The 17,036-nt window shown below is 52.9% G+C and overlaps 2 protein-coding genes across 6 annotated transcripts; one reads left to right on the top strand and one right to left on the bottom strand.

The window, feature by feature from the left end:
- Nucleotides 1-974: 974 nt before the first annotated feature.
- On the top strand, nt 975-10,435 carry Ccdc154 (coiled-coil domain containing 154). Of its 5 annotated transcripts, none has more exons than XM_021149296.1 (17): nt 975-1,389; nt 1,654-1,849; nt 1,950-2,139; nt 2,332-2,378; nt 2,627-2,722; nt 3,039-3,162; nt 5,902-6,003; nt 6,275-6,403; nt 6,477-6,601; nt 6,901-7,027; nt 7,119-7,256; nt 8,654-8,773; nt 9,080-9,156; nt 9,390-9,507; nt 9,640-9,726; nt 10,013-10,200; nt 10,281-10,435. In XM_021149296.1, exons 1-17 carry the CDS (start codon nt 1,383-1,385, stop codon nt 10,402-10,404), a joined length of 1,995 nt encoding a protein of 664 aa, XP_021004955.1. In that variant the 5' UTR covers nt 975-1,382; the 3' UTR covers nt 10,405-10,435. The 5 variants fall into 5 exon arrangements, with proteins under 5 accessions (XP_021004955.1, XP_021004954.1, XP_021004956.1 ...); XM_021149295.1 differs by having other exon boundaries at nt 6,474-6,601; nt 10,281-10,405; XM_021149297.1 differs by having other exon boundaries at nt 6,474-6,601; nt 9,646-9,726; nt 10,281-10,405.
- An 842-nt stretch (nt 10,436-11,277) lies between these two features.
- Nucleotides 11,278-12,093, bottom strand: LOC115029724. Its single transcript, XM_029471079.1, has one exon. The coding sequence runs from the start codon at nt 12,091-12,093 to the stop codon at nt 11,278-11,280; it is 816 nt and encodes a 271-aa protein (XP_029326939.1).
- Nucleotides 12,094-17,036: the final 4,943 nt, after the last annotated feature.

Consider the following 17,036-nt stretch of genomic DNA (forward strand, 5'->3'; position numbering starts at 1 on the left):
CTCCAAAAGAGCGGCTCTTCCTTCCATGAAGAGATGGGCTAAGTATGTTGAGTCTGGAATGAGAAATGAGAGCCCCCTGTTCTCTGCCTTGGGCTCAGCATTCTGGGGAGTCAGGCACTCAGCATGGTGATAAACAAGTGCAGATGGCACTTTCTGTAAACAGTAGCTGCTGTCTGTGTCGGGCAGTGGTGCAGTTCTTGAAGAGTACTGCAGCCAGCCCAGGGCCCAGTGGGAGGGCCGTCCAGGGACTCTGGCCTTCTCGTCCCATCTCAGACTTGCTCTCAGACTCACTGCAGAGCATGGGTTCTGTGACCTGCTTGGATGGCATCCTGTTCTCAAGCCTGGCCACAGCAGGCTCTTCAAGAAGTTAAAACTGACCCATCTGGTGTAGAGGTCCAAGTGACAACGCCAGGGGTGCTCTGGACTGGGAAGGGCCATTCCTAAAGTTGGACCCAAGGGGTGAAAAACACTGCACAGGGTCTCAAAGACTTGGTACCAAAAAAGGCACGTGCAATCTGTCCATGGCTGTGCAGTCTGTCCACAGCCGTGTGCTGACTACATGGTGAAATGATATTTTTGGATATATTAGGTTAAATAAAACAATCAAAATTTGTCTCTCCCAGTATTCTTATTTTGACTCTTGGGAAGGCTGAAATCCCAGCGGCCTATTCTGTGGTGTCACCCTGTGTATCTGTGTCCCATTTGCCTAGGACCCTTCCCTTCTGCTTTGTGTGTGACTCAGGCCTGTGATGGTCCCTAAACAACCTCTTCACTGTGGCCATAATCCAGTAGCCCTAGAGCCAGGGGAAGCTCTTCTGCAATGGGGATACTTCACTGTCACCCCCAAATCTTTTCAGGAACCAGAAGTTAGGAAGTCTGCAAGACAGGGCATATGAGGGCTCAGGTTCCACTGGCAGTTGGCCATGAAGTCATAGGGTTCTGGTGAGAAAAAGAAGGTTCCAGAATAACTCAGCTGTACCTGCCTCCTTCAGGATTCACTGAAGAGGCAAGGTGGAAGGGCAGGAGCCACTAGATACCTCCACTACTGCTCTCTGGGGTCCACAGCCTCTCTCCCTGACTCGCCCCCTGAAGGTTCACAGTCTCCACTCTCAACCCTTGCCTTCTCCCTAAGATTCAGGCCTCCCTCTTGATCCTCGAGTCTCTGAGTCTCACAGCCTTTTCTAAATCCTTGCCTGCTCTGTGGCCCAAAGCCTTCTCTGCTGTCCCTCAGCCAATCCCCAGCTCCTGCAGCTTTCTCCCTGGATCACTTGCTTCTCTCCAGCCAACCACTCAGCCACCCTGGCCTGGTGCCCAACCTTGGGCAGCCACAGGGGCACTGATAACTGTTGCCTGCGCTATAGGTGGTGGCCGCTGGTGAAGCCATGTCAGGTGAGCGGAGATGAGGGGTATACAGTAGTCCTGCTCTTGGACCTCACAGGTTCTCATGGAGCTGGCGAGGTGGGACCTCTGCCCTACTCTGCTTCCTAGGACTGTGTGTCCTCCCCCTGACACTCAACCCCTCTTACCTGGACCTCCAGAAGGGCTGATCTATATGACTCAGAGATATGAGTCTCTGAGGTCAGGGTGACAGCAAGCAAGATTACAGGCACTACTCCTGTCCTTGTGCACAAGCTCCAAGGTATCTCCTTCCAGAGCCAGCAGACGGCCCCTCACTAGGGCTTTCACCTTCACACCTGAGCACTGTCACACTCGAGGACCTGGAGCTGCTCTTAACAGAAGGCCTAGTCAGTGCTGAGACCTCAGAGAGAGATGAGTGCAGTGGCCGGGCATCCGGCTCCTTGGTCCCTGAACAGGACACCCCTAAGCAGTGGAAACAGCTGGAGCAATGGTGAGCCTCACAGTGGATGAGAAAAAGGGAGATGATAAACTGTGAGTGAGTTACCTCCAGGAGAGGCACAGCTTGACCCACCTGTTCTGGCCCTAATCAGGGTAACTGAGCTGCAGGCTGAGGTGGTTCGTCTGAGGGGACACAAGGAACGCTGTGAGCATGCCACATTGGGCCTGCTTCGTGAGCTGTTGCAGGTTCGTGCCCGTGTGCAGATGCAGGCCTCAGAGCTGCGCCAGCTGAGGCGAGAAGTACAACAGGCAGCCTGGAGCCCAGAGAAGGAGGAGCTAGAGGTGAGTCCTTGGGTAGAGCAGCAGGTAAGAGTGAGCCACCCTTTTCCTGATGCTTGGAACACACACTTCCTGGATCCTGACACTGCTGACCCCAGTCATTTCAAACTCTGGCTCCAACATGTCCTGCTGCATCTGTGCTGCTTGGTGGGCACAGATTGAACCTGCCTCGCCCTCATTCCCTCCTTTTTGCAGTTATCTGGGCCCCAGAGCCAGAACCAGATGCAAACCCTGGATAAAAGGTACAGAGAGAGAGGGGAGGGAGGGAAGGAGGGAGGGGGCGGGGAGCTGGGACCCATGCTTCCCTGCAGGAACTGCCATTAGGGCCCACATGGACCTCATCTAAGTAAACAGTACCTATAATAGTCCGACTCAGACTGGCTCTGCACACACTGGGGTGGGAGACTGATTATGTGTCCCCATGGTCAGACCTGCAGCAACAGATGCTGCCTGGCTGCTCTGGGGCTAGCAGGGCAACTCCTTCCACCAGGCTGGTGGAGGTCCGGGAGGCTTTGACACACATCAGGAGGAAACAGGCTCTACAGGACTCAGAGCGGAAACATTCTGAGCAGGAGATAAACCTCAGGTGGGCCAACTTCTTGGATTACCTTGAAATCAGTTTTGTGTACACACTGGAAATCTCGGGCCAGAGCAAGGCTGAGGTCTTCTGTCCTGAGCCCTTAGTGCCCCTGGGGGAGCATCCTGTAACATGAATGCTGCACTTCTGACTATTGAGGCCCCACCTGCCTTCTCTCTTTCATTTGGTGCCTTGCCCTTACTAGATATCCCCAAGGTCTATTTCCATGTGTCACCCGGGTGGATTGTGTACCCCATCCTGAGAAGGACCTAGGGCCCCCAGGATTCCCTAGCTGAGTTGGTGTTACCACACCTACTGCCTCTAGGCTGACCAGCCTGACTGGCATGCTGAGCCAAGAGGAGCAGGGCCGGGAAGCAGCCTGCAGTGCCTTGCAGAAAAACCAAGAGGACACCAGCCAAAAGGTGGACCTTGAGTTGGCCAAGATGCAGGTACCTCCTGGAAAGCCAGGCCTAGCCTAGGCAGGAGTCATCACCATCGCTCTGTAAGACACCTCCAGTGTCCCTAGCCTCTGGCCTTGTCATCAGTGTCTCCCTTCCTGCAGTTGTTTGCTTCAGGGTACAAGGATAGGCTCACCAGTCCCCCCTGTCTGATGTGGTTGCCTCTCATCCCAGCTGCATCGCCCACTCACTGACCTTAGCTGCAATCTTAGGCACTGAAAACTCACTTCTACTATCATGTAGCCAAGTGTCAGTTCCCTTGCTGCAGGTTTGGGGAAACAGAAAGCATGGGCAGGGGCCAGGCAGGGCCTCTTACCCACCCACCATCTCAGCTGGACTAACAGAAAGGGACAGCTGACTCTGAAGCTCTGCCGCAGCTGCTTTCAGCTTTAGCACTTCTCTCAAGTAGGACTCACAGATTCCCAAGGCAGCATGTTCTCCTTCCACTAGGGACCCTCTAGAGGGGCCTCTGCATGGTGGTGGCGTATACCTTTAGTTCTAGCACTCAGGAGGCAGAGACAGGTGGATCTCTCCGTTCAAGGTCAACCTGGTCTACAGAACTGGTTCCAGGACACCAGAAAAAAACCTGGCTTGAAATACAAAGATGAAATAGATAGGTCATTAGATAGGTAAGTAATAGGTAGATAATAGGTAGATAGGTAGATAGGTAGGTAGATGGGCCTCTGCTTCTACATGGAGCTTAGGGATGGTTACACATGCCTGCCACCCAGCTTTTGGCTCTATAAATGTAGACCAGGGACTCCAGCTGCTGTTCTGTGTGTAGGCTCCTCACAGGACAGGGTGGACAGGATATACTGGATATTCCAGCTGTCCTGGCATAAGTCTGCTGCCCAGAAGTAGTGGCTTCCCCTCTGGCTGCTGGGAGTTAATGCACTGCCATCATCAAGAGCACGGAAGCCTTGGGCTGAGGATCTCTCACATGCTAGGCATGGAGGAAGCGGCTCCAATCGGGCCCTTTGAGGGTCCTTTGACATCAGTGTCAGGACTTTACATGCCACTGCCTGTTTTTGTTAGTTTTATTAGCATAGAGCCATGAACATTTGTTTAACATAGTGACAGTCGCGACTTTGAACAAGAGTTGAGAGGCTTCAAAGGAGACCCTGGGAGCTTGAAATGTTTGCAGCCTGGCCCTTCAGAAAAAGTGGCCAAGTGATGGGTGTCTGGCTCAGTGGATGGATTGCTGGCCTCCCATGCACAGAGTTCTGGGTTCAATCTCCATCCAGCACCCATAAATCTGAGCATAGTGACATGTGACAGGTGTGAAGCCAGCCTGGAACATACATGAGATCTTATCTTAAAAATAAAATGAAGCCACCTCTGTTTTAGGCTCCCTTCTTGCAAAGAAGGGAAGCCAGCAGTGGCTCAGATGAACATCACCCAGAAGGTGGCCCAGGCCTGAGAGCTGCACCTGCTGTCAGGAGAGTCCTGTGGCCACAGAGGTGCTAGGCAGGTGATGCTGTGAGGTAGGTTTCTGGTGACTTTTCTTTGGTATATAAGGAGGCTCGACACCTCAGACTCAGCAACCCTCCCGTGAACCTTAACCTCCTGTACTGGAATTAGAGGCATGTGCCACAACACCCAGATTGTCAAGTCCTGACATTCCTGGGGAGACATAGGAGAAACATTTATTCACTCCAAATAGGGAAGGAGCCAACGGGCTTAAAGAAAGAGTCCAAGTCCAGCTTAGCGAGTAAATGAGTTTATTGGGGCTTCTTACAGGATAGCATGGGTAAGACAGGTAGGCGCAAACCCAAAAAGCCCCCATGGCCCCACCATCAATATTTCACCTCTTCTACTTTAGCATCGGAGTAGTTGGGTAGGAGGGAGTGGTGGTTGTAATTGCAGGGAAAGGTCTATAGCTCTCCCTCCCCTCTCCCAGAGGGACTGTGAAGTCCTGTTCCCATAGATAGCTATCTGCTCAGAGCTGTTTGTCATTGCTGTGACTGCAATCCAAGATCTTGACAGGTCACCACAGCTGCTCAACTACATATAATGGCACTGGCTATGGCAAGTCCCAAAGGAGACAGCCATACTACAGAGTGTGTGTGGTGGGGGGACAGAAGGCTGTCCTGTGCCTTCCGACCCTCAGAGCAGCAAGAGAGCAACATGGGGAGGAGGCGCAGCCCACGGGTTACATCTAGGATTCCTACCCACACCCTCACTTGCTGCGGCCATGCATGGGTGTTCCCACATGTCTGGGGGGGTATCTTCACACCAGCTTCTCTTTTTTGGGGGGGGCGGTTCGAGACAGGGTTTCTCTGTATAGCCCTGGCTGTCCTGGAACTCACTCTGTAGACCAGGCTGGCCTCGAACTCAGAAAATCCTCCTGCCTCTTGCCTCCTGAGTGCTGGGATTAAAGGTGTGCGCTGCCACGCCCGCCACACCAGCTTCTCTTATGGAGGCTCCAGCTCAGCATGGAATTCAGTGCCCACTGAACAGCCTTTCCTGGATACCTCTCGAGTATCTGGATGTGTGCTGGATTGTCTAGGCCCCCTGACCTTGATTAGGTCTCTTCCTGACCCACGATCTAGTGTTCTGGGGAACAGTGGGTCCTATCTGCCCTACCTTTATTCCTGCCCAGTGCATACAACCTGGCTCTGCAGGGATTGGGAACATAGAGAGAATGAGACCTGGGTGAGGAAGTGGACACACCAGGCAGAATAGGCTATCTGGCGGGGAAGCTTCAGGTGACTCTGTGGTCCTTCACAGGCCCAGATGACCAAACTCAACGAGGAAATGAGCCTTCGCTTCCTAAAGAGAGAGGCTAAACTCTGCAGTTTTCTGCAGAAGAGTTTCCTGGCCTTGGAGCAGGTGAGGGCCTGGGTGGGGCCCAGTGTCCTCACGGATTATCCAAGTGAGCTACAGATTTACAGCTGCTGGGCTGGAGAGATGGCTCGCGGTTAGGAGCACTGGCTGCTCTTCCAGAGGATCCAGTTTAATTCCTAGCAACCATATAGTGGCTCCCATACCAGGGGATCCAACACCCTCCACACAGGCATACATGCAGTCAAGTCACTAATGTATATAAAAATAAATAAGGAATTTTGAAAAACATTCACAGCAGCTAGTGCTGTCTCCACAGAGAATGAAATCCTCAGAGAGTACACAGCAGATAGCAGAAAGCAGCCTACGAGAGGAACTGGAAAGCCGCTGGCAGAAGCTGCATGAGCTGACAGAGGAGCGCTTGCGGGCCTTGCGGGCACAGCGTGAGGTGGGCCTGGGTGGCCAGGTATGGTGGGAGATGGGGTAGTCACCAAGGCTCAGGGCCACTTCTGCCACAGCAGGAGGAGGAGGGTCACCTGCTGGAACAGTGCCGGGGCCTAGACAAAGCTGTGGTCTATCTGACCAAGTTTGTGCGACAGAACCAGGTGTCACTGAATCGTGTCCTGATGGCTGAGCAGAAGGCTCGGTGGGTGTCATGTCAGGACGATGGTCCACTCGGCCCCTCGCTCAGCTAACCACTGGCTGAGCTCAGCTGGGGAACACCCTGACCCCCTCATCCCCTGCAGCTGTCGGTTAGACACGTCATGACGGGATAGCAACCCTCTGCTAGAGTTCCTCTTCCTCCTCCACCCTGATCCTCACAGTCTGTTCCCGGTAGCCCCCTTCCTCTGGTCCACGGGATCACCTAGGAGGTCCCAGAGCTAGCACACAGGCCGGCCCCCTCCCTAGCCAGTGCTAAAGGGTAGTGTGGGTATCGATATGCAGGGAGGCCAAGGTGAGCTTGGAGGAGACCCAGGCCGGGGAGTTGGCTTCATATGTCCATGAGAATCTGGAGGCTGTGCAGATGGCTGGCAAGCTAGCCCAGCAGGAAACACAGGATGCACTGGAGCTGGTAAGGGGCTGAGTGAGGGGGTGGTCAGCAGGGATCCCTGTGTATACAGGCATCCAGCAGAGCCTCCCTGGCTCTATGCTGTCCCATGCAGCTCCAAGAGAAGAGCCAGGTCCTAGAGGGGTCAGTAGCAGGGCTGGACCAGCAGCTGAAAGACTTGAGTGACCACTGTCTAGCTCTGAGCTGGAGGCTAGATCTGCAGGAGCAAACACTAGGCCTGAAGCTGTCCCAGGTAAGGTGGACAGACTGGTAAGGACGGGCAGTAAAGTATGGGGCCATGGGTAGAGACCTGATCCTCTGATCAGGCAGGGTGGCTCCTGCAGCCCCTGAGCCCCTAGCACACTCTTTTTCTCTTCTCTTCCCCACTCTCTTCTTTGCCCCTCCCCCACTTTCTTTATTTCACAGCTGGATATGGCAGAACATTACCTTAATCCCAGCTATGGAGGCAGTAGCATAGGCAGGCAGATGTCTGTAGTCCAAGGCCAGCCTTGTCTACAGAACAAGTTCCAGGACAGCCAGTACTGTTAAATAGAGCAACCCTGTCTTGAAAAAGCACCGCCCGCCCCCCATCTCCCTTTAAAGCATACAGTTCAATGGGTTTTGTTTTGTTATATATTTCATTTGTTTGAGTTTCTTTTATGTATGTTTTTTATTTATGTGTCTGTGTGTACATACCATATGTGTGTAAGTGCTCAGATAGGGAGAAGAGTGTGTCGGTCTCCTGAGGCTGGAGTCACAGATGATTGTGAGCCACCCAGCCTGGGTACTGAGAGCCAAACTCCAGTCGTCTGGAAGAGCAGCAAGTGCTCCGAACTGCTGATCCATTACTTCACCCCATTATTATTATTTTTTCACTATTGTTTAGGCTGGCCTGATGTAGCCTAGGCTAGCCTGTGTGTGATCCCAACCTCAGGAGCCCAAGGCAGGAAAATTATGAGCTCAAGCCTGACCCTAACTAACACCCAGCACTTTTAGTGCATTCACAAGAGAGGTTATCCAGGTCGGCTCCAGAGCCTGACAGTCCCTCTCCTCTGCCATCTAGCTCTGCTCTGTGTACCATAGGCTCTTCATCCCAGCACAAGCCTTTCATCTTGGCCTTCTCTCCTGAGCCACCTGTTGTGCGGATGTGTGCTCCTCCATCCCTTGGTAGCTCGATAATGTTCCCACGTGTGGACAGGTCATGTTTTGCATACTCATTCCTCTGTTGATGGACACAAGAGGCCATTCTCTTTTGAAGCTGCTGTGAACACACCCTCTGGTGTGGCAGGGGGATCTTCCAACCTTGCCTGGCTCTGCATCCTCTCTGGGTATGTATGGCCAGAGCAGCTGCCAACAGGGTCCATTGACTGCAATGTCTGTACCCTCCTGCAGTATGGCCAGTCTGTTCTCTGTTCCTGTCATGGAACAACTGTCAGCTCCTCAAGGGCATGGTTCTGCTCAGCTGGATGACCCTGACTGGTAAGGCTGTCCCAGCTGCTGTAAGTCTGGACTATCTGTGCTCTGCGGTGTCTGGCCAGGCTCTCCGGGCAATTTGCATGCTTTATACAAACGTGCTTTAGAGTCAGATACTCTGCCTCCTGGCTTCAGCAGGCCCTGTCTACCATCCCTCACTGGATGTTGAAATTGTAGACGCAGGCTGCATGGGAAGGTATGGAGAGAGAGTCCCTGAAGGATCTGGTCCAGTGGCTGAAAGAAGTCTCAGCACACTTGGAGGAGGTGCAGGAGAAAGTGAACAGCCTCCCCCAACAGGTGGGTAAGGCCGGAGTTGCAGCTAGCCTTGAGGCTCTACACATTGGCTGGGTTTGAGCTGGCCTGGGGCTCCCAGATGGCTGTACTAAGTCATCCTGGGCTCCTACATATTCCACATTTCTTTTTTTTTTTAAAGATTTATTTATTTATTATATGCAAGTACACTGTAGCTGTCTTCAGACGCACCAGAAGAGGGTGTTGTGAACCACCATGTGGTGCTGGGATTTGAACTCAGAACCTTTGGAAGAGCAGTTAGTGCTCTTAACCACTGAGCCATCTCTCCAGCCCCCATCTTCCACATTTCAGATAGAAAGTATCTCCAACAAGTGTGTCATTCACAAAAGTGACGTGGATGTGAAGATCTCCGCTGAGGGCAAGGCCAGGTGAGGGTTCGAAGCCACTCAGGCCTCTCGGAGGTACAGAAACTCTCTGGCCTCCCTGTTCTTTCTGGTCCTTCCAAGCCCTGCACCTCTGCCTGTATGGTTGCTCAGCCCCCGACTAGTCCCACCCTGTGCTCTATCTCCTCTAGAATAGCTTGCACCCTCAAAGTTGAGCCCTGTGACAGAATCTTCCTTGGGCTCTAGAACCCTCTATAACCAGTCCCTGGCGCCTACAGGGAGTTTGAGGTTGAGACTGTGCGACAAGACCTAGCTGCCCTGCTGATGTCTGTGCAGCTTCTGAAAGAGGAGAATCCTGGACGGAAGATTGCTGAGATCCAGGGGCAGCTGGCCACGGTATCCCTTGGGGCCCAGGAGTCACCTATGTCTGTCTGCTTCCCTCAACTCCAGGCCCTGAGTATTTCTGTGCTAGTGGGTACATTTGGACGTCAGCAGTCCATGTCTGCCCGTGATTAGAGCTGTGTTTAGTTTCAGAAGCAAATGATAAAGTTGGAGAACAGCCTTCAGGCCAACAAAACCATCCAGAACCTGAAGTTTAATAATGAGACCAAGCTGGTGAGAGAAAACTCTGGGAGAACCACTGACCCCCTCACACTCTGCCAGCCTGCCCCAAGCCCCTCTGTTCCCATCTCTCCAGGGCCCAGGAATACATTATCTGGGTGGTGCTAAACAGTGCTTCCAGGAGGTGAAAACCGCCCCCGCCCCCCGCGCTGGGCTTCCTCTACAGGAGCAGTCCCCACATACACACATCTGCCACCCACCTCTGTGATCCAAGTCCCACTTCTCTGTACTTGTCTTGCTCTCCATGGGTCCTCTTGGCCCCATCTCTCTGCACTTGCAGCGCACAGAGGAGATTGCAACCCTGCGTGAGAGCATGCTGCGCCTGTGGAGTGAGGAGGGTCCCTGGCCACTGACCCTGGGCAGCAAGCGGGTATTCATGTCCCTGGTGAGGCAGCGGTTCTTCATCAAGGATGTAGCCCTGGACGCAATGGTCTCTGTGAACTCCTGGGGAGTGTACCAGGCTGTGAGGTGGGCAGCTGAGAGCCTGGGTCTCCCAAGGGTAGAAGCACAGCCACAGGGGGTTGTGTATGAGCCACGTCTCTGGGCAGGTGGCTTCATTGGAAGAGAGTCCTCTTGACCTTGGTGGCCCAGAAAAGGCCCGGAGTGATCTCAGCGATGACCCAGTGGAAGCCTGCATATGAGGTCACATCTCTGACTGTGTTCCAGAAATAAACATGCCAGTTCTTGTACCTATTGGCACCAGAGTCTCCTGTTATCTGATGGAATGGCTTTTCCACAGCTCTCAGGCCTGACAAGGGTGTCGCAGGGGCACCCAGGCCACACCTGTCAGGACATACCCCTGCTGCCTGTGAGGACAAATGTGTAGACTGAGGACAGGGTCCTCAGACATCCTCAGCCCCACCCACCCACTCACTCACACTGAAGTGCCAAGGAAGCCACTTGTGAGCGTGAATCTGGAGAGTGAGCATCTAGGTGTGATCGGGCAGTGTCCCTGTGACCTGGCAGTGTCCCTCTTCTAGCCTCTCAAGAAAACCTGGACTCTGCGTGTGGCCCCTAATCCTGCCACCAGCCTGGCTGAGGACACAACACATGGAACCACCAGCTCTAACCCAACAGAGACGGGAGGGCTGGCCTGGTTTTAGTCCCAGCCCAGCTGCTCTGTGCTACTGACTTACATCTCAGGAATGGCCTGATAATGAAGGGCAAGGGTGTACAGGCGATACCATAGTTCTTGCCTGAGTTCTATTCACTTCCCCTGGGCAGAGGCCTGAGGCCTGAGGCCTGCTGTGTATAGTGGGGTCCACCAAGAGCCGGAGCCGGTAGCCAGGTGTGGCGGGTCTGGATAAGTGCGCTCTCTCTCTCTCCCCACCCCCCTCTCGCCTCTCAGTGCTGGTGGCAACAGTTCCAGGCTTGGCATAAGTTCAGATCCTATTGGGCCTGCTCTCCTGTTAAGGGAGCGCTAACTGCGTGACTGCTCAGACAGACCTACTAGGGCAGGGCCTGTGCTACAGGCAGGAGGTGCTGGGTTATTCCGAGGGTAGAAATGGTCACTCTGCCCCGGCACACTCCTGACTTGCCTACTCACTAGACCTCAGCCAACTGTGTCCCCTCCAGGCCTTGGGTGCCTCCACTCTGCAGCTCAGAGCCACCCTCAGCAGACCAGCTGGCCAGTAGATCACTAAAATCTGGTGTGCCCACGTGCAGTAGGCCTAATGGGTTGGGCACAGGCTCCTTCCAGAAGGATGGAGGCAATTTTCTTTGGGTCATGGGAGTAATGTGGCTATACTTCCGCTCTAGCCTTAGTCTTCGGCAAGCTGATATTCTAGGCCTGGAGAACTGCCGAAGGCCATAATCAAATAGCTCAGCCAGGGGGCCCAGTGGTGGCACCCTGTCTCCTCTGTGGCCCAGCCTGTGCACCTGACCCTCAGGCCCCCCTGGTAAATGCATCCTGAGCTCAGCAGCCTCCTCATCCTCTGGGGGCCCATCCTGCGCCAGGCATACCAGATCAGCATAGTAGAGATCCCGGGCAGAGCAGCTGGCTGGTTGGCTGTCAGCGTAGATGTCTTGGGCATCTGGGTCTTGCCCTGTGTCCTTGCGTCCAAAATACCGCTGGATGTCACCACTAATGAGCTCTGAGAAGCGCAGAAGCTGCATTGGGGTCTCAGGGCTGCTGGGGTCCTGAGGGACTACTCCTGAGCTCTGGGAGTCTGGGCCACAGCCCTGTGGCCCCTCACCTTGCAGGTCCTGGTCTACCTCTTCTTCTTCCTCCTCTTCCTCTTCCTCTTCTTCCTCCTCTTCTTCAGAAATTTCTGGAGCCTCCAGGTCTATGGGCAGGAAGGACTCGTGTGATGGTAGGGGCAGCCGGAAGTCACAGACAGACCGTATAACACCAGCAGCCATCTTGTTGAGGTCCCCAAAATTCTGGGATTCCCTGGAGCAGCAGACACAAGCTAGGAGAGAAGTGAGAGGATGGGTTAGCAAGTTAGGGCTGGCAGTACCCACTAGATGAGCCTGGTTGTGTGGCCCACAAGGCTGCTTCAGCTCCTTCCTCTCTCCATCCCTGGACCTCCTGAGCTCAGAGAAGACCTGGCTTAGAGGGATGTATAGGATCCTCTTGTGTAGGGTGGAGCTGTCATGGTACAGGGGAACCAGGTTGTACCATGAGAACAACCACAGTTGTGGTCACTCAGGTCACAGGGTAGGGCCAAAGGCAGAAGTCCTAGAGGCCAGTACCAACCAGACAGGAAGGGACAGGCACTGGACAAGGCGTCTACCCTGTCCGAGCTTGGGTCACTGTGGTGACAGGACCAGAACCTGCCTTGACAGCCTCAAATGCCTGGTAAATGTCATGAGGAGCTTCTGGAGCTGTGACAGCCAAAGAGCGCCACCAGACCTGGTTCCTCTGTAGCTACTGTTAGCTACAGTCCTGACTCCCTTTTTGAAGAGGTGCAATTGTTAGGGTGTTGTTTCTTTTTTTTCTCCCTCCTCTTCCTCCCTCCTCCTCTTCCTCCTTCTTCTGTTTTTGTTTGTTTGTTTTGAGATAGGACCTCTTCAGCCTTGGCTATCCTAGAACTTGCTATATAAACTGGGCCAGCTTCAAACTCACAGAAGTCTGCTTGTCCCCACTTCCAGAGTGCTAGGATTAAAGGCATGTACCACCCCTCTTGGGTAGTAATTCTTATTTTTTAAGAAAAGGGTGTCAAGCCAGATGTGGTGATGCACGCCTTTAATCTCAGAACTCAGGAGGACAGAGAATCTTAGAACTCGGGAGGGCAGAGGCAGGCGGATCTCTGAATCTGAGGTCAGCTCGATCTCCAGACTGAGTATCAGAACAGCCAGCACAACAGAGAAAAACTGTGTCTAGAAAAACTGAAGAAAAGAAAGAGAGAGAGAGAGAGAGAGAAGAAAGACAACAGACAGACAAGAGAAAGAAGAGAAAGAAAAGAGGGAGAAGGGAGAGAGGGGTTCTCACTTTGGAGCCTAGACATGGCTCTCTCTCTTCCTTGCTAGTGACCCTACAGTAGATCTCAACCCTAGAGCCACCAGGCTCCTTCCCAGAGGAAGGGGAGAGTAGGTATCCAAAGAGGCATATCAGATTACAATCTCTATCTGAGAAACCTGGGTGTGAGAAGCCCCTTAGATCTGCTCAGGGTCAAACTTCCCAGCCCCTCTCTGCTATCCTGAAACCCTGAGTTTGGGAAATACTGGGCTGGCTACTTCGATGTCCTACATTGCTGGATCCTTCTGTCTCAGGAGGTGTCCAGCATTCCTGATACTAGTCTTTGAGGGTGACTGCTAGTGGAGAGTTTAATGCAGATACATTTCCAGTGGGAGGGACCCCCCAACCCCCAGTGGTGTGACCACCCCAGAAAACTCTAGCATTCACACAGGCTCCTACCTGAGACTGCAGAGTTCACTCAGCAGGCCCACCTCCACCTGGGGCGCAAGCATTTATAGCTGGGCTCCACAACTGCCTGAGGCTGGCAAATATTTGGCAACGGCATTGTCATCGCAGACTGGGCAAACAGAGCCCGTTTGTTTTAGCGCCCAGCAACCAGAGCCCTGCGGGGGGAGTACCCAAAGACTGCCTCACCTGCACGCAGCCTGCCGGGGGAACATGGAGTGTTTGCCTCAGGCCCAGCTGGTCCACACCCTGGACCCGAGGACCCTTATCTATACTGCTGATTGGGGCCCCATCCAAGCTGTGTCAAATAGGCAGAAAATTAAATTTCATGCTATTTTGAGTTCTGGAGTACACCTCTCCAGAGGACATCCTGCCTGCAGTGCATGCTATACACCATGCTCTGCAGCAACAGGACCTGGAGAAAGGGGGGACTGAGGCTATGCAGCCTCTCACTAGATCCAGGATGGGAGCTAATATGTGCAGTCCTTGTAACCCCTTCCAAGCCCCTCCACCCTCTGGGCCTTTGTTCAGCTAAGATTAACCATGACCATGTCAACCAGCCCAGTAAGGACTTTGAGAAGGACTCTCATGTGGTGGCTGCCACCCACTTGCCCAGAAACCCAGCTGTACTTGTCATCAGTCTGATTGAACCAACCACTGAGCATCCTTGGTGGGGTGAAGACAAGGTGCCTCCCTTCTCTGGTTGGAAACCTAGATGGAGTTGGGGGGCTCCCCTCCAATCTTTCTGGTGGTGTAGCTTCCTCTGGCTTCCTTAATCACTGATCCCAAATTGGGTGGTTTTAGAACAGGAATGTCTTCTCTGTCCTCCTGGAGTCCAGACTGAGACGCCAATGAGGCTGGTGCCTGGGGTCCTGCCAGCTGCTTCTATTTCTTGTCTCAAAGCCTGTCATAAGCATCAATGCTGTCATCTGCACTTGGCTTGCTTTTTTTTTTTTTTAAGATTTATTTATTATATATGTAAGTACACTGTAGCTGTCTTCAGACACTCCAGAAGAGGGCATCAGATCTCATTACAGATGGTTGTGAGCTACCATGTAGTTGCTGGGAATTGAACTCAGGACCTTCAGAAGAGCAGTCAGTGCTCTTAACCGCTGAGCCATCTCTCCAGCCCCCCCCCTTTTTTTTTTAACCTTGGGACAGGGTCATGGTGTGTAGTCTGCGCTGGCGTCAGACGCGTATCTATCTGAGTACTGGCTTTGCAGGCATGTACCACCATGCTTGGCCGGCAGTTCTTACACAGATGTTCACCACTGGATTTAGGACTGCCTGAATCCAGCACACCCTCAGCTTTAACTAGACACGTCTACAAAGAGTTTTTCCAAGAAAATTCAGTTTAGGGTAGATGTGTATTTAGTGGTGGACACTATTCTAGCCGATCCAGGTACCCTCCTGGAAGAATGTAGCCCCTAGAGCACTCAGCTGCCCTGAAGTAGCCCCCAGTGACTTCTAACGCCATTAGCTATGGTTCCTCCTGCTGCTACTGGGGTTAAGTCTAAGGACAGGAAAATGGTTCCTCTCAGCGCAGCTTTCACTACTTCAGCCTCAAAACATTTACCGATTATCTCTCTTCCAGTACTTCACCCAGCTCGGCGGTTAAGAGGGATCTGGGTACCACTCACCTTCCTCCAGTCCTTCTTTGCTCTTGGCACTGCCCTCACTTTAGGCACGGACACCACTTTGATTTCAAGCCAGTGAAGCCCTAACCTCCAGTCTAGACTTATGTCACCTGACACCATGACCTTCAGCTTTTTCCTGCCCCCACCTCCCCAGCCCATCTGGACTTGATGGCTTCGTTGAGTTTGTGGCTCCTGGAGGGTAGGCGGCTAGGGAAGCCAACCCTGAAGATGCTTTACCACGCCTGGTTACTGCAGTCAGGACTCCTACCCAGCACAAGGAAGCCACGGAGAAATGAAAAGTTAAGTCCTAAGGAGGAGCACCTTAAAGGGCTGGGCTGAATTGGGGGTGTACTAAGATTGATAGCTACCTGCCCAATGTGCCCAAAGCTCAAGGTTAGATTAGATCCCCAAGGCCATATACACTGAGTATGGTGGCACGTGCCTGTAATCCCCTACAAGCACTGGGAGGTGGAGGCAGGAGATTCAGAAGTTCATGGTCACCCTTTGCAAGACCAAGGCCACACTGTGCTATATGAGATCTATGGGGGAAAAAAAACCCAAAAAACTGTAAGCAAAGCTGGCACCCTGGTGTGAATGTCTGGGGAGCTGCACACATCTGTAGACTAGGTTGTCTGCTTGGAGCTGAGCCCCAAAGAAGGGCAACAAGGGTCACCTGCAAGCCCAACAGGACACTGGAAGGCTGGAAAGTGGTGGCATAGCTGCCACCTCTTCTCAGGCAGGAAACTTGGCCCACATCCCCAGTGAGTACCAGATGAGACTTCTGCTGTGGAATAAAATGAGCCTGGCTAGGCCCAGTTCTGGGTCCATTCTAGTCTGGATTCCATCTACTTCTGACCCTACAGTCGGACCACGTTAGACTCCAGGGTCTGAAACCGCTCTCCAGTCTTGACTCTGGGCAACACTGCTTCAGCTTCAGCTGGCTCCCTTCTCACCCACCAAAGCCCAAACCTGCAGGAAGACCAGGCGGGGGTCTGCTGGGGACACTCTCTACTGCTGGGTGTGAGAAGGACAAGCTGTCCCAGGAACGGGACAGGGACAGGTTGGGTGATATAACACTGACAGATGGGCCTGGGGTCTACAGCTGCACCTTGCTGGGTAGGCAGGGAAGGGATAGCCAGGGTCTCAGGGAGTACCCAGAAGGTCATGTGGATTGTGGCCTGAATTCCACACTGAGCAGCCCTGGAGACGGAAAGACATACTGAGGCTGTGAGTGCAGATTACCACTGGCTCACTTGGTCAAGCCTTGAGCCTTCTGAACCTTAGGTTGAGTGCTTCAGGAGGAGGAAATGAGACCCAATTCTGCCCTGGAGAAGGTCCCACCTGTATGTGAGCAAAGAATGAACTTTGAAAGAGCTGGGTGTGAGGACTAGCTGAGGCAGGCAGCGTGTCTCATCAAATTGAGAGTCTGGGAAGACTCAGTCACTGTCAAGGAGCTAGAATCCTTGAGGTCAATACAGAGTCAGGCAGAGGTGGAGATCAGAGACAGAGACTAGAAGATGTTCTATTTAGAAGATGTTCTAATGCTGGCTTTGAATATGGAGGAAAGAGCCATGAGTGAAGGATTCTGGGATTTTCAGGAGCTGGAAAACACAAGTGTAGTGGCTATTCTTGGTTGTCAACTTGACTATATTTGGAATGAACTACAATCCAGAATTGGAAGGCTCACCAGTGACCCTTATCTGGAGGCTTGGAGATCCTTATCTGGATCTTGGTATGGAGATCTTGAGCCATAGTGGCTATGGATTCCAGAAGATTAAATCTCTGAGTTTAAGGAGATTTAA

The sequence above is a fragment of the Mus caroli genome, chromosome 17, assembly GCF_900094665.2.
Source record: "Mus caroli chromosome 17, CAROLI_EIJ_v1.1, whole genome shotgun sequence".
NCBI classification, from domain to species: domain Eukaryota; kingdom Metazoa; phylum Chordata; class Mammalia; order Rodentia; family Muridae; genus Mus; species Mus caroli.

Bases quoted from the DNA above. Each gene is read 5' to 3' on its own strand.
- Ccdc154 (XM_021149295.1), top strand. The intron at 6,404-6,473 runs GTGGGCCTGGGT...CTTCTGCCACAG, and splicing joins CCTTGCGGGCACAGCGTGAG to CAGGAGGAGGAGGGTCACCT. The intron at 6,602-6,900 runs GTGGGTGTCATG...ATCGATATGCAG, and splicing joins ATGGCTGAGCAGAAGGCTCG to GGAGGCCAAGGTGAGCTTGG.
- LOC115029724 (XM_029471079.1), bottom strand. From the start codon at position 12,093: ATGGCTGCTGGTGTTATACGGTCTGTCTGTGACTTCCGGCTGCCCCTA.